Source organism: Rhipicephalus sanguineus, chromosome 1 (genome assembly GCF_013339695.2).
Source record: "Rhipicephalus sanguineus isolate Rsan-2018 chromosome 1, BIME_Rsan_1.4, whole genome shotgun sequence".
Lineage (NCBI taxonomy): Eukaryota > Metazoa > Arthropoda > Arachnida > Ixodida > Ixodidae > Rhipicephalus > Rhipicephalus sanguineus.
In genome coordinates, this window is record NC_051176.1 from 106,541,744 (window position 1) to 106,562,800 (window position 21,057).

The window sequence follows — 21,057 nt, forward strand, 5'->3', positions numbered from 1 at the left end:
TTGTTTATCATTGGACAAATCTTGGACAATTTACATGGGGCACTGAGAACAAGATTCACATTGTGCCTTTGCGCAACACTTCAAATTGTGCGAAACCCTATGCCAATATGGAATTACATGCACCCTCTTTTTTTTCCGCTATTTTAAATGCGAAGCATTTCTTAGCGAACTTCTGCGACTTTGAGCCTATCTATCTATCTATCTATCTATCTATCTATCTATCTATCTATCTATCTATCTATCTATCTATCTATCTATCTATCTATCTATCTATCTATCTATCTATCTATCTATCTATCTAGCCGCCTACGACCTTGTGCTCTCCTGGCCGTTTCGTTAATCGGATGTATACCAAAATTGGTGTGTCATAACATGGCCTTATTACGAACATAAATGACAGGTCATGTCATGAAAATCATGACACGCATGTCATGAACAGCATAACTTACATTCCACGGCCTTTGGGCTCTCGCGGCCTTTCCGTTAATTTCATATATACCAAAATTGGTACGACGTGACAAGAGTTCATGACGAACATAATGATAGGTCCTAACATGCAAATCATGACGCGCATGTCATGTGCAGCATGATTTACATGACATGGTCTCGGGGCGCTCGCGGCCGTTTAAATGAAGGCATACATACGAAGACTGGTATGACGAGATATGGTAGACGAACATAACTGACACGTGGTAACATGAATGATATGCATGTCATGTATGACATGATTTACATGCCACGCTCATGGCGCACTCGCGGCGGTTTCGCTAGATTGATATGCACCAAAATTGGTATTGTGCGACGTGACTGTATGAAGAACATGAATGACAGGTGGTAGAATGAAAACCATGACATCCATGACATGTATGTCATGATTTACATGCTACGGCCATGGTGCATTCGCGTCTGTTTCGCTTGCATGATATACACCAAAATTGGTATTGCGCGACACGACTGTGTGACGAACGTGAGACGTGGTAACATGAAAATCATGACATGCAAGTCATGTACGACCTGATTTACATGCCACGCTCATGATGCGCTAGCGGCCGTTTAGTAGATTGATATACACCAAAATTGGTATTGCGCGATGTGACTGTATGAAGAACATAAACAACAGTTGGTAAGACGAAAACCATGACATGCATGTCATGTATGTCATCATTTAATTGCCATGCTCATGATGCATTCGCGGCCGTTTCGCTGGCTTGATACACACCAAAATTGGTATTGCGCGCAGCGACTGTATGATGAGCGTAAATGAGACATGGTAACATGAAAATCATGACATGCATGACATGTAGGACATGATTTACATGTCATGGTCATGGCGCTTTTGCGGCCGTTTCGCTAGCTTGATATACACCAAAATTGGTATTGCGCGAAGCGACTGTATGACGAACGTAAATAAAAGGGGTTAACATGAAAATCATGACATGCATGTCATGTATGGCATGATTTTCATGCTATACTCGTGGTGCACTCGCGGCCATTTCGCTTGTTTGATATACACCAAAATTGATATTCCGCGATGTGACTGTATGGCGAACATAAATGAGAGGTCTTAACATGCGAATCATGTTATGCATGTCATGTACGGTATGATTTACATGCTCTACTCATGGTGCACTCGCGGCCATTTCGCTCCTTTGATATACACTAAAATTGGTATGCGCGATGTGACTGTATGACGAACATATATGAGAGGTCTTAACATGCGAATCATGTTACGCATGTCATGTACGGTATGATTTACATGCCACTGTCATGGTGCGCTTCAGGCCGTTTTGTTAACGTGATATATACCAAAATTGGTATGGCATGACACGAGTGCGTGATGAACATAAACGACAGGTGATGCATTTATATACCAGAATATGCGTTTCATTGGCATGGTGTACACTAGATTGTGCATGAATGCGAGCATGGCAAACATGCGATATATGGTGAACTAGATGCCATGGCATGAAAGATTTCATTTGGCTCAAAGACAAACAAGGCGATGTATGCAGCTCTATGCTGGCTACTTCGCATTACATCGATTCCCACAGTGCGTGGGATCTGCCGAATTTTTTTCTGTGATAACCGCCTGCCTTTCCTTTTTGAACTTTTGTAGAAGCTTCTCGCAAACGCTGGAAATTAAAAATGAAGGAAAACCCGCTTGGGTCAGCCTGGTTACCTGATTCTGGAAACTTAATTCTACTCTGTGTGCGCATGACTTACTCAGTGCTTCCTTTAAGCACGTCATTGCGACACCCCTCTTCACTAACTTAGAATGGGCACTGTCATATGAAATCAGCCGCTTCGTCGCCCGTGGCCTGTACTCCCAGCACACATGCGTGTTCATCAAAGTTAGCCTCAAGTCTAGGAAGCGAATGCTATCATCACTAGGCCTTTGATGAACACGCATGTGTGCTGGGAGTACAGGCCACGGGCGACGAAGCGGCTGATTTCATATGACAGTGCCCATTCTAAGTTAGTGAAGAGGGGTGTCGCAATGACGTGCTTAAAGGAAGCACTAAGTAAGTCATGCGCACAAAGAGTAGAATCAAGTTTCCAGAATCAGGTAACCAGGCTGACCCAAGCGGGTTTTCCTTCATTTTTAATTTCCAGCGTTTGCGAGAAGCTTCTTCCAAAGTTCAAAAAGGAAAGGCAGGCGGTTATCACAGAAAAAATAGCGGAAAAAAAGAGGGTGCATGTAATTTCATATTGGCATAGGGTTTCGCACAATTTGAAGAGCGTTGCGCAAAGGCACAATGTGAATCTTGTTTTCAGTGCCCCATGTAAATTGTCCAAGATTTGTCCAATGATAAACAAAGTGAGACCGGATCCCTGCACTAAGAAACACGCGATACAGTACACCCAATGCAAGAAAGATGTAGTCTATGAAGTGCCGCTGACATGCAACAAAGTATATATAGGTCAAACGGGACGCTGCTACAATGAGAGGGCACGTGAGCACAAATGCACTGTAAACAACAACGCGGGAGGGCATATGTCGGAGCACTGTAAACGCTGCAACTGCCGACCAATTTTGAATCAGACAAAACTCTTACCACGATCCAGTGATAGATTAGAGAGGGAGATCCTCGAAGCTTTTTACATTGCGCGTGCCGGAGACAATTGCATCAGCTGCGCGTCAGTAGCACTCCAAGAAAAAGAGATTACCTTTATGTCGCGATATACCCTGAGCATGTGATGATGTGACGTGTGGTTTTTACATGTATAAGTATCAGTGTTTCCTGAAATAAACTTCAGTTGATAGTTTGCGCTTGTCTGTTTAAGTGTTCCTTTCTAGTCCTCGTGTACGTTGCGCAACGTTAAATTTACCAGTATGCTTCACCAACTCGCCCACATCAAGCTCCTTTTGCTAGATTTGCTAATATGCGGAACCAACGCTGACCACGAGGCGTTACACCAGCTACTAAGATAGGCTGACATCAAAGTGGCTAGTTGGGCGCGTTGGTACATCTTTTTAAAATACCGCAGCGCTAAAAACAGAAAAGGACGAAACAACACGACATGGGCGAGCGCTGTATTTGTCGTCTACGATTAACTGTTCCGACATTGGTATTGAATACGGCTTTCTGGTTAGCTTTCGCGCATTTCCGGACGAAGAATCCGCCCTCCAACGCGTTCTCATCCGTTGTTGCATTCCTGTACAGTTTTATCCCTCGACCACAATTATATTATGCAGACTATGTATTCATTCACTAGAACATGCAGAAAAATTTCAGGTGCACATTACTGCTTGGAGACATCTGTAGTCTGTCTGGTTTACATAATTACTGACAACAACCAGCGGCAGTCCTTTTCGCCAGGAAGTGGACCACCAAGCTTGGCATCTGGGGCTACTGGACTTTGTCATTAAGTCTGCTGGCGCAGATCATCTCACGTCGGAGCTTTCTTATAGCGTCAGCTTTAAACATTCATCGGCTATTTGCCGCAACAGTGAGATCTTTGGCGCCTGCAGAGCGTGGAATAATGTTCACATGGCCAGACAGACAGTGGTAGTGAATTAAATATCCAACGTGGTGATTAGATAACGCAGTAATAGTGGCGAGTACCTGAAGATGTGTTTGGTCTCCCACTCAGTAAACAAATTAGCGAGGAACCTTAGACGCATGGGGAGGAGTATCCAGTTGCACATAATCTTTGGAGATCTCCCACTTCGGGACACAGCGCACGGAGTTTATGTGCTGATAGAGCATGTAGAGAACAAGGAAGGAAGGAAGGAACAGGAGAGAAAGGAGAGGCAGGGATGTTAACCAGTCTAGAAGGACCGGTATGCTGCCCTACATTGGGGGAAGGGATATAGAAAAAGAAATAATAGACTGATAGGAGGCACTGCCCACTCGTTTGGCCACGTTTGCCACGTAGAATTTGAACCCGATGAAGAGGACCGCAAAAACGGTGCGCTCCCGGGATGTGCAGGCCAAGAACGACCAACGTGGCCAAGAACGACAGCTGTAGCCTAAACTGCGGGAAATTGCGGTTGGCCGGGCGGCGGGGGGGGGGGGGGGGGGGCAGGGGGGCCGAGCCCCCTTCTTCCCAAATTTTGATGACATGTGGCGTTTTATCGAAAATAAACCAAGAAAATAGGTGTTTTTCTCAAATAGTCAAGGCTTTCAGCAAGTGCCCCCCCTCTCCCCCCCCCGCCTCCGAAAAAAAATCCCGGCTACGGGCCTGGGTTGGCGTAATGTGTAGAATATTGGTATTCTTTAAACAACTATATGTGTGTGTGTGTGTGTGTGTGTGTGTGTGTGTGTGTGTGTGTGTGTGTGTGTGTGTGTGTGTGTGTGTGTGTGTGTGTGTGCGTGTGTGTGCGCGTGTGTTTACAACTAAATATAGAAAAAATTACACCATCTCCCGCTAAAGGGGACCATGAGGCGATGCGAAGCCGGAGCACTTGCACGATCGCGTTCCGTTGGCGTTCGTTGGGCATGCTACCGACCTCGCGTCGTGGAACGCGAAGAGGGACGCTACGCGCGTCGTATCTTCCATCTAGCCTGGCCGTTAATTCTCACAGGGCGAGCGGGGAACGCGACCTACAGGCGGGCGAGAGGGGGGCAGCGTAGGAGAGGAGACAGAAGGGGAGGGGACGCGCATGCGCTCGAGCTCATCGCGGCGTTGAGCAGGGGAGAATTTCGGCATGTCTAGCCCGCGTTTCAGAGGAAGAGTGGAAAGGGGGAGGGGAGAAGGGGAGAGGGAAAGTGGAGAGGGGAAGGGGAGATGGAAAGTGGAGAGGGGAAGGGGAGAGGGGAAGTGGGGAGGAGGTGTGGAGAGGAGGTGTGGAGAGGGTATGCGCATGCGCAGTAAGGGTGGTCAGAACGCACACCACCACCACCACCACCACCACCACCACCGGATTGAGCTCCGCCTTAAGATACTTCGCATCTAAAAAGTGCTCTTTAACGCGCATATATAGATCTACATACGTAACCCACGCTGGTAGCTTAGCAGTTGTGGTGTCGCGATGCTAAGCTCGAGGACACGGTTTCGATTTTCGGTCTCGGCGGCACAGTTGGCGCAGTTTAATAGTGGGTGGCGCAATAGGTGGCGCAATGTAACACCACCTGTGCCCTTAAATTTAGGAACTTCAGGTGGTCCAAATTGTTCCAAAGATCCGTACTGCGTGCCTCACAAGCATACTGAGGTTTTGGCACGTAAAAACTCAGTAATTATTATCTCTAAGTACACGGATGTTCTTGCACGTCACCTCCATCAAAATGCGGCAGTCATGGCCGGCAATCGAAACGGCATCCTTGTATTTAGCAGTGCAATACCTTAGCCGCTGAGGCAACACGGTGGGTACAACTAAAATTCCGCATTGAAGAAAACGCGTTGCTGAAGGCAATTTAAAGAAAATTCAAAGTAAAATACATATGTATAAATTCGGACACAACTAGGCAGCCTGCGAGGCCAAAAAAATAAACAAAGAAAACGTTTGCTCACTATAGTTTCATAGTTATCCGCGTTTACCATCACGTTCCACCATTCAAGTGCGGCTAAAAAAACTTGATCGAGTGTGATTCCAACGCACCTCGCAATTCAGTAGTGCTAATTTACCCGGTTGCTTGATCACCCGGTAGGCTGCTCTTCTACAAACCTAACAAAAAGCGCACACAATAGAATGGCTTCGTCTTCTCGTCCACTGCTGCCTGCTTAGTACGTCACATCTCAGTAAACTAGTGCAAAATTGCAGAGGTTATAGGCGATGCGCAAAGCGCCGACGACGCCATCTGCCGCCATAGCTCGGAAGCGCTCGCGGGGCCCGGCGAGCAGTGTTCCTGCGAGCGTCTATACGCGAGTGCACGGATGGATGTGTTTTTCATCGTGATTTAACGATTCTGGCGGGCCTCAGCGATGTCGAAAAATACCTGCTGCGTTGTCGGCTGCTCAAACACACACAAAAAATCGCCAGGAACGCACATCTACAGGTTTCCGGTGCTATTTTATGAGCGAAAGCGACGGCGGCGGTGGATTGCGGCTGTACGACGTAGAAGCTAAGCAATCGCGCTTTGTTTACGGCAGTGTTAGAACGATTACCGTGTTTTTATTTCTTCTTTTTTGTCGCTACGTTTTCATCGAACGCTACTACGTTTACACTTGGTCGCCTCGCCTGCATTGTAGACACTGCAATTCACATGAGGTTGTTATTACTGATAAGACGCGATACCTTGGCTCACTTGAAAAACGAATGGCGCGAAGCGCAATGCGAGAGAATGTAGGGCAGGTGACGGCTCCTTTAAAAAAGCGCCGTGGAATCACACGTGTGCTGTACGAAATCGGCTGAATTCTACCTATTGATGGCCCTGGAATGCGATCATCGGTGCAGAATGTTCGCTGTGCGCTTCTGCACCGATGATGACAAGCTTATCGTTTATTTTTTCACAGGTTTATCGTGCTGGTTTCAAAGTTTTACCAACGCTGACCCTTCACGTGGCCGACCCTGTGAAATCTATACGCCGGTGCGACAGCGCTCCCTCAAAATCTACTATATCAGCACATGGCACGTAAACGAAGCTACTGTGTCGAGAAAAAACATTGGTTCACGCGTCAACGCATGTAGGCGTTAGTGATCGGGACGTTATAAAGAAAGCGGTGTACTTACGATGAGTTCCACTTCGTAGGAGAAGCTTGTTGTCGATTGTCTGTGACAAACACTTGTCGCGTATGGGGACATTGTCGTCCCACACAGCTGTGACATCGGACACATGTCCACTATTATAAAGTGCGGCTCCTTTGCGCACACTGTTGCCGCAAAAGTAATTATCTGGGACGCGCACAATCGGCGAATCGCACGCGCGCAAATGAGGCGTCTGCTACGCGACCCGCGAGCGGTTCCAACGGCCGCCGCTACGCGGCTTTCAGTGGCGCCCCTATAGGCGCTGCGCATCGCGGATAGGGGGCTGATTGATTAGCAGTTCAGTTAAGCAAACTTTCATAAGAACCAACTAGAGGCTTGCCACTTATTTAAGTCCATTTCAATTTAAAGGCTGGGTTTGCTTGCGCAGTGCATGTATACGTATTGCCAGTCTTCCCTGTAAGGTATAGCAGCACAGAATATACGCGATAATCTGACGGAATGATGTTTAAACAGCGGTGAACAAAAGACAGAGGGAAGACTTCACAAGAAGGAATCTGACGGGAGGTGGGCGAACATGCGTAGAACTGAAGAACATGACAAACAGTAGATACCTGCGTGGAATACGTGAGGTATTACCTATAGCAATGTCAGTTGGTCATATTAACTAGACATATGCCCTTGTCACACGGGTAAGCTTAACCGCTGTTATACCCAGCTGTAGTTAGCAGACGTAATCACAATTACCGTAAACCAGACAGTGGCGCTGTCACACGCTTGCAGCGTGTGAGACACTAGGCCAACGCTAAAAAAAAAAAAAAGAGTAAAGGTTTTTTTTTTTTTCGAGCCTGGTGGCACACTTGTCACCGCCCCGTTATAAAGGGGACGCTCATAGCATCCATCCATCCATCCATCCATCCATCCAGCGCTTCCAAGCGTTCTTTAGTTGATACATGGCTGCTTTCGTGCAACACCTCTATAACACCGCCTTGTACAGGGCTTCCCGCTTGATTATGGACGCGTCAGCAGCGTGTTTTGATGCGCGTCTATCAAACAGCGTGAAGCCCTTTTCAATGAGCAAACGCAGAAGTGTATCAATCTCGTGAAATGCACAAGAGATTTTTGCAGCACGGACAAAATTGTACCTCAAAGCCGGCAATTTATCTTCCCAAATGCATATCAAAGCCTCCGTCGTCGCCAGTTGTCACGCTTTTGGCTCGATATTTCGCTGGTAGCCGAGCTGCTCGCGTCCGACATGGGGGCCGCCATGTCGGGGTTGCCTACCTCCGTTTACGAAAACGGTCGTTAGCGGATTAACTGCGGTTAGGGTTGTCGTGTGACAAGGTACAACAGTCGTTAGACTTAACGGCCGTCGTACTTGACTGTGGTTAGACTACCCGTGTGACAAGGATAATGGGCTGTTGGATTAAGCTCTGATTTCTAAAAGGTAAGTGTGTTTCCCTGGCTGTACATTGAGCATGTTGGGGACCTGCCAAAAAGAAAAAAACAGGTACCGCGGTTCCTGTTTTACTTTGATCGCGATCAAAGTAAAATTTACTTTCTTTAAAAACTTACATCTCGGTCCCCACACGACAGTCGTTTTTGCAATGAAGGGGAAAGAAACATAAAAACGAGGTTATATGTGGTCCGTTCAGTACATAGCCATCGTTTCGCAACTGCGGAATCCCAAGCTAATTTGATCACTCTATCTAGCTAATTTGATCACTCTATAGTACCGCCATGAAGAAGAGAAGAAACGATAGAAAAGGAAAGGCAGGGAGGTTAACCAGTTTAGGAAAACCGGTTTGCTACCCTACACATGGGAACAGGGTGGGGGAGGTTTAAAGATGGAGAGGAAAGAGAGAGATAGAAAAATAGCACATAACACAGCACACACAGAGTCAGACACAGTCGGTCACTCTAGCGTGGTACGCGACATTACTGTCACAGCCGCTTGTCCTAGTCCGCTTCTCTTAAAAACATCAGCAGTACCTTCCTCGCCTTCAGCTGCGATGTCTTCTGTTGACGACATGCAAGAATAGTTTCAACAGACATTTGTCCACTGTCAAGGCGCGCTAGAACGGACGCCAGTGACTGTCTCTGAACAATATATACCGGACAGTCGCACAGGATGTGGTGTAGCGTCTCCTCGCAACGACAGGCATCGCAAAGAGCGTTGTCGGCCAGCGAGCGTGATCTCCTGTGCAAGCTCTCGAAGACTGCTGGCAGCGTCAGAACTCGAAGGAGTTATGGTATGTTCCTGCGTGCTTTCAAGAGCTGCCCGAGCGGCATTATCGGCCTGTTCGTTCCCTATGACGCCGCAGTGACTTGGCAGCCACTGAAACGTCGCGTGGTGCCCTTTCTCATGTGAAGTATGGAGATGACATCGAATTTCGAATACGAGCTGCTCGTATGGCCCGCGACGCAGAGCAGATAGCACACATTGTAGGGCTGCTTTCGAGTCGCTCAAGATAGACCATTGTTGAGGTGGTTCCCGATTGGCCAAACAAAGTGCAGCGCGCAGAGCAGCTAGTTCCGCAGCTGCCGACGTCGTGGAGTGGTCAGTCCTAAAGCTGATAGTAACAGCTCTTGCTGGGACAACCACCTCATCGGAAGAACACTGGATGTTTGTGGAACCATCTGTATATACATATGTACATTGTCCGCATACCTCTCGTGCAAAAGAAGCAGAGAAAATTGTTTCAGCACAGGTGACGACAGCTCAGATTTTTTTCCGGATTCCTGGTACACTGAGTTGCACTGTGGGTCGAATAAAACACCAAGGGGCCATCGGTGGTTTAAATGTAGTGGTGAAGCCCGGGGGAAGTTTGTCGTTCTACTTGACGATAGCTTTAGAGAATGATGCTTGGCGCCTGTCTGAAGGCAGTGCAAGGTGACGACAGGGAGCACGTGCAAAATGTCTGATGTGCGTTCTGACGACTTCCACCGTAATGTGAGTTTGCATTGGATGGTCATGAGCAATTGCAATAGTTGCCTCTGTTGATGTAAATCTGGGCAAACCAAGGCACGCTCTGAGTGCTTGAGCTTGTACTACCTGCAGAACACGAATATTAGTCTTGCAAGTATTGCTCAGCACAGGCAGGCTATATCCAAGAAAACCGAGAAGGAGCACTCTGTACAGAGTTCCAACATTGCGTCTACTGACATCTCCCACGCCATTCCTGCCAAGAACTTGAACAAATGGGAAATTGCTGTCAGGCGCTGCTTGAGGTAGGCCGCGTGCGAGCTCCAACAGAGGTCCCTGTCAATGATTACGCCAAGAAACCTGTCAGTTCTGGCATAAGGAATTGGCCACCCGTTGATTGAGATGACATAAGGCTTCATTAGTTTCCGAGTGAATGCGACTAGTGCGCATTTTTCTGGTGATATGCTGAGACCTTGTTTACACAAGCAGCTAGCTGTCAGAGGTGCTGCTCTCTGAAGCCGTGCACGTATCTGTGAACGTGTGTCTACCGAAGTCCAGACACAGATGTCGTCTGCGTATATTGAAACCTTGATGGTAGTTGGCAAGTAGTCAGCATGCCCAATTAGCGCGAGGTTGAATAGCGTCGGGCTGAGAACTTCGCCTTGAGGAACGCCCCTGGGGGTATGGCGTCGTGTTGGGCCATCGTTTGTAAACGCAAAGAATGACCTTGCAGCCAAGTAACTTGCAATCCACAAAAAAAAAAAAAAAATCGACCACCGAGGCCACCCGCCCCAACTGCATCGAGAATGGCCCCATGTAATACGTTATCGTATGCCCCTTTCACATCTAAGAACAAAGCTGCAGATAGTCGCTTACGGGACTTTTCGTGCTGAACTACATTGTCGATGGAAGAGCTGTCACGTCGGAAACCAGCCATGGAGTTCGGATAAATCTTGTAGTGTTCAAGATAGCACTCCAGGCGGCCAAGGATAATTCGTTCCATCATCTTTCCTACAAAGCTGGCCAGTGCTATTGGCCGCGAGATTGAGCGGAGTCGCCGCCTGGCGGTTACTGGCTGAAGCGCGCCTAGTGTGGATTGCTCCCTGCGTCGTCTGCTAGCCACGTCGTGTTTGCATGTCTACGTCCTGCACTTTCTCAAAGGGCGGTTTGTTCTGTTATGTTAGCACGAGTTTAACTGCTCGTACGTATACCTAACATGGTCCACAGAAGCAAATGAGCTTGCTCGGCTGCATGCGCATTGTAATAAGATCAGTGAGTGCGACTTTCGAGAGGGCTGTGTATTGGTGTCGTACCCTTCGTTCGCCCGAATCATTTCAGTGTTGGTGCCGCTTTCTTGTTCAAGCACACCCTAAAGTGCGCTTGGCATAGTCCCAAACATGAGGAACATTAAATAGTATGTGAATGCAGCGTTTCAACGACTCGGTGGTAAACAAAAACGAGGCTCATGCACTTTCCCGTTGTTGTTAGGTGTATAACCGCGGCATTACAGTCCCGCTACAGCGAAATATTTCTATCAAGTGAAGTCTGAGACTTCGGTACTGAAACTGTTCCTAAAAAAAAGAAAAGAAAAAACAGACAATGGAATGACACGGCAGTAATAAAACGGAGTTGCCGCGCGCAATTTTAGCTTGAGGCGACATTTATGCAGAACCACCCGTGTGCTTAGACTTAGGTACGCTTTGAAGGACTCAGATGTTCAAAATTAATCCCGACGGCGTGCCTTACATTTATGTCGTATAATTTCACGCAAAATCTCATCCTTTCTTTTTACAATATCTTGAGCGTTTGTGTGGAGTTGTTATAAATTGATGGAAGGCAGCGGACATTATCAGTTTGGAAAAAAAAAAGACACTTGTTCCATAAAATAACCGGACCTTTGTCGCATCATTGTCGTGCACGTAATCAATCGATGAAAGCTCTGTGCTAAACTCATACCTGCGTATATATGCGTATTCGCGTGAACAGTGCTATTGAACTCATTGCACAGGAATATGGGCTGGTATACAGATGAACAAGAAGTAAACACTTGAGTAGTTCAGTCGTGCTACTGCAGTGCGTAGTACACAAAACACAAGCTAAACACGTACAGAGAAAACAACAAAAAACGTTCGTAAGCGCAGACTGTCATCCAGTTCGAGCATCCCTTTCATCGGCAGATTGCGCTTCTCTCACTAGTAATAGTAACATAGGATGATCTTCGTGCATCGATTCAACAATGAAGAGCGTATATACTACCAGTAAGCTGCAATCAACGCATTTTATTCGCCGGCAATCGGCTCAAACCGCTCACAACCAAGCGCCACTGTGTGCATTTGTATACGCGCCTCCGACCGCCTCTCCACACTAACGCGGCGACTGTGCTGCCACCTATATGTCGATCTCGCGGCCAATTGGGCGGTACGAGGCGAGTTCGAGTGGGGATTTGCCCTGCTTCAAGAGGGGCACCAAGCGGCTTACTTTCCAGTCGTCGGGAACATTGCCATCCTGCCATGAGGAGTTGTAAAGGCTCAACAATTCACTCCTTGCGCCTTCTCCCAGGTTGCACAAGGCTCGTTATGGTATGCCATCTGGACCCGGAGAGGTAGAACGCCTGCAGAGAGCTAGTGCCGCCTCGAGCTCCATCATTGTAAAAGGGAGCTCCATGCGGCAGTCACGTGAATGGGGGACGTCACCTCGGGCTGGAGAATCAGGACGAGTCGTTTGGTTGGCAATCCGCGCACAAAAATGAAACTTGTGGCCAACCTCTATAGTCTAGAGCAAGGCTTCCGTGCGGAGGCCGAAGCCTCAATTTTTTTTTTAGGAATTTCTTCACTTCGGTCGGCACCTGTTTTCTTCTTCGCCATGATTCCACCTGACTGGAGGAGATTAGTCATACCTCGGCTTCAGTTTGTTCACCGTTGTGGTAGATACTTGTGATGACAGAAAGTGGCTCAAGCTCTTATGTACTGATGTCTCATTCCGCGATGAGAGACAATTGTGTGAGCGACAAATGGACATGATCTGCCACGATCAGTTAACATTACACAACATATTAGGCCCAGTGCCGGGCCCTTCAAAGCAGCGACGGGTTTTACAGTCACTGTTTAATTATCTATCAAAAACTGGCGTAGTCGAAAAGCTTTAATGGTTTGGCTATTTCACATAGCAAAGCCTTAACTTACCTGACACCCTCGTTGTAAATATTTCTATCAGGTTCACTCGCGCATTTCATTTTTTTTAATGTTCTTTCATTTTATTATTATTTCCTCCCCTCTCTTCTTTAGTCTATCAATCCCATTCCCCATCCCTACACAGAGCAGCATGCCAGCGGTATACTGACGGCGGCAAAATTCTCTGTTTTTCTAATAAAGAGTCTCTCTCTCTCTCATTCCACAATCATACACCGAAATGTGATCTGAGGCCTATCACATCGAATATTTATACTGGGTTGCTCGAGTGTGACAACAGAAAAGGCGAATTCGCGTTATTTAAACCAACATTGCGCGACAGCCATCCTGCCTGCGTGAACTTATCCGTGTAGCGTAGGGTGCCGTCACCTGCCGGCCGTTTGGGAAACTTATCCAGGTACGATCGTTACGCATTTTCTTCTACAGGTGGCGACACGCACCTACAGACGCCCTGCAGCTGAACAACGTAGCGTGCGCGGAAGGAGAAGAAAACACTTCCTTCCTCCATGTTACCACATACGCAGAATAAGGGCGCGTGGCGGGTGGTCAGAGTTTCGAGGAATGAATGTGCGATTGTGGATGATGTCCGTTGCTCACACGCTCGAAAGCAATCAAACTCATGCACATTGTCCGTTCTATGCACTTCTTTGCTGCGAGTATTTGTAAACGTCACACTTCATGCAAACTTTCTTCATTCTCGCGTAACAAATAACAAAATTGCATCAGCGACATCATTTTCTTCCTAAATAAACATAACAATGCTAACTTACGTATTCCTTGCGTAATAGACCCATCAGTAAGGAAGTAAAACAAGTAGCATATATCGCATAGCAAACCTACTGCTCTGTCAAAAACATTTTCTGTTGAACCGTAGCCGCACAAACTGTCACCTAAACTCTGTCGCCTTTCTCTTTAAATTCCTGTGCGCTAATAGTTGCTGACATTAACTCAACATTTAGAAATAATATTTAAATTCTCTCTTTCTCTATCTTCAGCACCAGCAGCAAGTGCGAGTAAACAAAATATTGCTATTAATGAGCTACTATAAGTCTCACATTTCGGAATGCAGATTGGGGTTCGTTGATTTCTTTCTTAGCTTGTACTTCACGCGTAATGACCTAATCTGGAGCTGTTTGAATTGTCTGAGCATCGTGTTTTTCTTAGTGATGGAGATTAAATGCAGTTTTTGCAGCTATACCCAGATAAAGATAAAGGTAGATCAAGTAACAGGGCAAACTTGAAAGCTGGACTTCTCAATGTGCTCGAGTCCCCTGCCTTTTTACAAGCCGCCACGATCGCTGCAGCCTACCATATGACAAGGAAGGTGAAGCAGGTTAATCGGAGACTAAAGTCTTTTTTAGCTCTCCTGGCTAGGCACAACTAAAATACTCGACACTTCTGCACATTCATCAACTCGCAGCAGCTTGGATATGCAGCAGTGGCGATGCTAATTGTTTTCAAAGAAACTAAATTTCCTGAGAAAAGACAGTGTTTGATCGGGCTATAAAACGTTAACTGGTTCCCGCCCGTGTTTGCGTCGCCGAATACGTAAATTTTAGGCCTGTCAGAACAAAATTAAACCATGACAGACTGCTGTAATGTTATAGAGCCCCACCTGAGCGATACCCTCCTCTGCAATGCTCGAGCTCAAGACGCGACAGCGTGGAATAGGCAGCCCGCACAGCAGAGAGTCTACAGTGCGTGGTCATGACACACGGATGACAGTCGCCACAGCTGAATCGTAGCACAAATTTTATTACATGAGTACGTGATCACTGCGTTCAAGTAAAACTTTGACTTACTTGTTAGTTTCCCAGTCTGTAGCCTATAATGACCAAGGTCAAGAGTGGGGGCGCCCCCCTAACATTTCTCAGTGGGGGGGGGGGGGCTAGCGCCCCCCTTGCCCCCCCCCCCCCGGTAGATACGCCTATGTAATATTATTATTAGGCCGAGACAAATGCTAAATGCGGCACCTTCGTAGCACGGTGCTAAGCATTTTGATAAGTGAAACAAGGGTGGGAGTGTGATTATGAGTTCGTTGTTTTGTGCGCTGACGGCACGTGTCACCAAGTGGAAAGCTGATAAAAGCACTTTTATCAGCTGCTATTGCGAAAACTTAGGGCATATCTTGCTAACGGTAGTGGCGGTGCTTGAGATGTCGGGAAGGTTGGGAAACGGAGACACATCACAATTTTTTTCGCACTGAGAACGCAGTCGGATCAATTAGCTGGACATTTCGAGTTAATTACAACTGATTTGAGCAATGTGTGTCTTTTCGGATGCAGTAAAGATTTGTCGGATGATTTTCGGATGCAGGAAAGATTTGTCGTTGAAGCTTGTGCTGGCGGTTCACTGATTAGCGGTTACGATTACGACGAGTTCATGTTTATCATTCGTCTGTGGTCTAACCAGTCTGAGTCGTTCTGCTGACGTTCCTCAGTTATTTCGCTGACTCGTGATTTCTATGTTCAACAAGAATTGACTCCGACTTTGTGCTGATTACACCGAATATGAGCAGGCCCAAAGAGCTCCACTTTGTAGGGATACTGGAGTCAAGCTACTGCTCTGTGTGCCTAGTAACATTTCACACACACCAACAAGCGGCCGCAGCTGAAAGGAATCTTATACACCACACTCGTACGGCAATCATTGAATTTGTTGGTGTGTTTTACGATCGTAAAACACACCAACAAATTCACTGATTGCCGTACGAGTGTGGTGTATAAGATCCCTTTCAGCTGCGGCCGCTTCTACGTAGGACAGACGGGCCGATGCATCAACCAGAGATTGTTGGAACATAAGAGATCGCTTACAGGAGGCTCGCCTTCTAATCTATCTTTACATTGTCGAGATTGTAAGTGCACGCCAAAATTTCATGAATGCGCAGTGTTGTACCGGCATAGAAATGAAGAAACGCGCCTGATGATTGAAGCATGGCATATCGAGAATAGTGGTAGTGCATGCGTGAGCCAACCGTCGATTAACTTGCATAAAGATGTAATCAAATGCCTTAACAGTTATCTTCCACGTAGACCACCACGCGTGCCGGATTGATAGGTTCGCCTGTTGCATGGGCATGCGCAGATAAGTTTTCGTGCCTTCTTTCTTTTCAGCCGTTGTGCGTCTCTTCAGTTTTTAGTCGGCGTTTGTGGTGTCCTGACTTCTTTCTTGTGTCCGTGTTTGCACGCCCTGTCTTTTTAGAATGAATACTTACCAACTAGCTCAGCTCTCTGTTATTCGAACCTATTATATAAATTCATAGTGATTTATAAGCTTATAACTATACACAACCAGCTTAATGTGGTTTCCATAAATAATAATCGACTGAACTTGGTCTTCTTCTTCAGAAAGACTTTATATTAGAGGGCTCTAACAGTAAAGAAATTGGCACTCGGCTTATTCTGAAGACTTGTGCGAAGTACCTTGCTTCGTCAACCGCATGCCTTGTCTAATAAGTGAGAAATTAAGGTACTAGTGTCATAGCAGGTTCTTCATACTCATCGTATTTACAACGCAAAACTGAGTCTGAAGTTTGCAGATAGAATTCTCATATGAATAACAGGTTCAATGTGGCAATACGTTTTAAACTTCACGGTAATATTTCCAAAATGTTATTAAACACTGTTGTGTTGTATAGGACGGCGCAGCCTGCACAATCTGTTCGTGCAGGTACTTCTTCCTTGATTTCAAACAAACAGTTCTGACAAGCAAATCATGAAATCATATATATATATATATATATATATATATATATATATATATATATATATATATATGTGTGTGTGTGTGTGTGTGTGTGTGTACGGCGGACAGAGTGAGAGACGCCTGCCCCCCCACTCGCGAATGAGTTGATACGCCATTGTAATAATATTTGGCGTTTAACGTCCCAAAACCATGATATGATTATGGGAGACGCCGTAGTGGAGGGCTCCGGAAATTTCGACCACCTGGGGGTTCTTTAACGTGCACCTAAATCTGAGTACACGGGCCTCAAGCATTTTCGCCTTCATCGAAAATGCAGCCGCCGCGGCCGGGATTCGATCCCGCGACCTTCGGGTCAGCAGTTGAGCGCCATAACCACTAGACCACCGTGGCGGGGCTTGTCTCGGCCTGATGGGTACAACAGAACGCAGGTTCCATCTGGAATTTGGATGAGCTGCGGCAAAGCTCCAAGAGTTTCATATCACGAAAATCAATCCAAAGACCGTCGCACTTGCTACCCATATTATTTCGCCCACTTTTTAATACCCTGGCTAAGAAACTGCACCGCCTACTTCTAAAACTGGTAAAGTGGTTGCAGTTTAAAAGCCTACTTCGAAGTGTAATTTGTCATTTGCAAAAAGTGACTCGCTTTGGTACGTACTGTAAATTACTATAAAGAAATGTGTTGCTTTAGAGCATAAATAGCCAGATATAAAATGGCGTCCCATGGGCAAGACACGCCCTTTGATATGTTTTGTTTTGTTTTCAGCTACAGAGTTTACGGAAGACACACAGGTTCAACCGCAATCTTAGCGCTTTGTTTTCCTTGAAACCGGAGTAATTTAGTTGTTCTCGTTATGTTCCGTGACACTTATGACGAAACCAAGCTTCAACCAGATTTATACCCTCTCTTGATCACTTGTATGTTGTCGGTTGGCTCTTATCTTTTTTACTGTGTTACCCATCCCACAGCTTATGCTTCTCGTGCCTTTATAAAGACAATGAAGGTTAATGTATTGGTTAGTGTCCGCGTAGTTTTTCTATACAACATAATATAAACTAGAACAAATACCAATCATCGAAATGGCGAAATGGAGAAAAACGCTTTGTATAGAGATTACGACACTTACCTTGCATCGACCGTCAAAGGTTGCCTACAAGCACGCAGTTCTTATTTGTCAATACGCTCTCGTGATGGATGTATTACATAATGTATCAATGTCTTGGTATGCTGAGGCATATACCATATTAGTATTCAAAACGAGCGCTTGAACACAGTACAAATACATGTTTTATTTCACATAGTGACTTGGTCGTGAACGCATTGTGTCGAGGTAGGATCCAGCAGTATTTGAGGTAAAAGCATTGCTAGTAAAAGAATATTTGTCAATAAAGAATTTCTAGCGACACTGAACTACACTCGCGTTATATCACATCTACATAATAGCCACAAAAGGAACTTTCATTTTCATTTATTGCATGAAGATACCATAAAGTTATCGCGATAATCCAATTAAGCAACAGCCATGCTAGCTGCACACAGAAGGAAAATGAAGACGCAGGAACCAAGTGCTTCCAACCTCTTCACGCGATCTCGCAGTAAACATTAATTACTATGTCTTAGCATCTCGGCATCATTCCTAGCACAGTCAATCAATCACTGAGTGCGTCAAGGTACATAAAGGGGCGAAGGGGTGAAAAGAAATAACTACCGATAAGGTAGCTTGACTGGTTCGCACTCCCGGACGTTATGTAGAAGCAATTTTTTAACACCACGAAAGAGCAAAGACCAGTAATCAACTCATCTACAAAAAATACGCAACATACTGGCTTTACAATGATTAGGTAAACTGCAAGGTTTTGAGACATACTAAATTTCATCGAACAATTATGTAGGTAACTAAAACCGCAAAAGTGAACAAACTGTACAAAAAGACGTTTAGATTCAACTGCAGGTAGACCTTCTAATAAAACATCATGATAATATAAGCAATGTAGCAGTTTTGGAATTGTACTTATGAGCATCTGCTCACCGTAATTAGTACGGTTTCTTGGCACATTCCAGCAGTTGTCTCGCATTACATACGTGTGCATGCCACCAAAGTTTCGCAAGACAACTTAGATAAGCCGCATAGTGTCACCGTTTTTCTAGTAATAATGTTTTACTGATGTAACAAATATAAAGCTTTCCACAGTGATTTAATTATCATAGGAGACACTGCGGTGCACGGTGGATCACTAGACATAACTCTTATCACTTAAATCATGTTAAAGAACCATGTTCAGAATAAACCCTGAGTGCTCCACTACGCTTTCTATCGAAGTCACAGGAGGGGTTTAGTACGCTTGAGCTTATTAATTATCGTAGTGACAGGAATCTACAAACATAACTATATAGGTGAGGTAGCCTTTGCTGGCGTCTGTTCTAGTTAACCTGGAAGCTCCTGACTAGTAATGTCATCTCTTTCTTTCTTCTCTTCAATTGCCACCCTCCTTACGTGTCGGGTAGCAAGCAGAACAAAGCTTAATTAACCTACCTGCCTTTTGCTCCTCTCCCTCTCACTATTTATTCTGTTCGTATTGAAGCAACATCTAGCGAATTCTTAAACAAACCTACTGAGCAAAATAATTCTCGTAGAGTCTTTCATTGCAGTTTTGCAGATTCCCTCGGAATGAATTTCACATGAAGACCACTTGTTGGCCTCAGGACGAGTTCCGCCATGACACGAATCTTGTCTCGGTAATGCAGAGCAACCAGCTTGTAGTTTCGAAGGATGTTGGCAATAACGACCTTTTCTTCCATCATGGCGAAACGTTGACCTAAGGGGAGTAGTAGTAGTACAAACCCACATGTTAGGGCAAAAGTGTTGAAGCATCTTTGTAAAAGTTGCTTGAACTGTGAGGACAGCAGTAATAGCAGGCCAATGAGAAGACGCACCTGTCTACAGTCATAGCGGTAGCAAGCTTTAATCTGCAAGATGGCAAGATCCTGATTGATTTGCTTGGGCAGCGGTAGCAGAAGTGAACGGTTTCACACACAAATGCCCTAGTTGCCCCAATGAAATCTCTAAAAAGGCTAGCGCAATAATAATAATAATAATAATAATAATAATAATAATAATAATAATAATAATATAATAATAATAATAATAATAATAATCAATCAATCATTTATTTAACGTGCACAGGAACAACCGTAAGGTCTTTGTGCAGGCGCACGCAAGAAAAAACAATAAAAATAAACAATACAATACAGACAGTCTTCAGAAATAACAAGAGCAAAAACACGTACACAAAGAGAAATGAACACAAAAGGGGAGGAGTAAAATAAGACAACACGAGAAATATTGACGGGGAATAAAAAAAATCCGGCAGATCACACGCACTGTGGGAATCGATGTAATGCGAAGCAGCCAGCAAAGAGCTGCATACATCGCCTTGTTTGTCTTTGAGCCAAGTGAAATCATTCATGCCATGGCATCTAGTCCACCATATATCGCATGTTTGCCATGCACGCATCCATGCGCAATCTAGTATACACCATGCCAATGAAACGCATATTCTGGTATATACAATGCATGACCTGTCATTTATGTTCATCACGCACTCGTGACATGCCATAGCAATTTTACTATATATCAAGTTAACAAAACGGCCAGAAGCGCCCATGACAGTGGCATGTAAATCATACCGTACATGACATGCATAACATGATTCGCATGTTAAGACCTCTCATATATATGTTCGTCATAAAGTCACATCGCGCAATACAAATTTTGGTGTATATTAAACGAGCGAAATGACCGCGAGTGCACCATGAGTATAGCATGTAAATCATGCCATACATGACATTCATATCATGGTTTTTAATGTTACCACCTGTCACTAATGTTCATCATGCAGTCACATCGCGCAATACCAGTTTTGGTGTATATCATGCTAGCGAAACGGCCGCGAATGCACCATGAGCGTGTCATGTAAATCATGACATACATGGCATGCATATCATGGTTTCCATGTTACTACCTGTTATTCATGTTCTTCATACAGTCGCGTCGCGCAATAACAGTTTTGGTGTATATCAAGCTAGCGGTACGGCCGCGAATGCACCATGAGCGCGGCATGTAAATCATGACATACATGACATCATGTCA

General features: G+C 45.5%; 2 protein-coding genes across 2 annotated transcripts in view; one reads left to right on the top strand and one right to left on the bottom strand.

The window, feature by feature from the left end:
- The window catches only part of LOC119395151 (cytochrome P450 4c3-like), a 387,183-nt gene that overhangs the window by 254,390 nt on the left and 111,736 nt on the right, over window positions 1–21,057 (top strand). The window lies entirely within an intron of this gene.
- LOC119395130 (cytochrome P450 4c3) overlaps window positions 19,528–21,057 on the bottom strand; it is a 63,187-nt gene continuing 61,657 nt past the window's right edge. Inside the window, exon 11 of the mRNA XM_037662420.2 lies at window positions 19,528–19,723. Within this exon, the coding sequence (XP_037518348.1) occupies window positions 19,548–19,723 (176 nt within the window). The 3' untranslated portion in view covers window positions 19,528–19,547. The remainder of the gene's footprint in view (window positions 19,724–21,057) is intronic.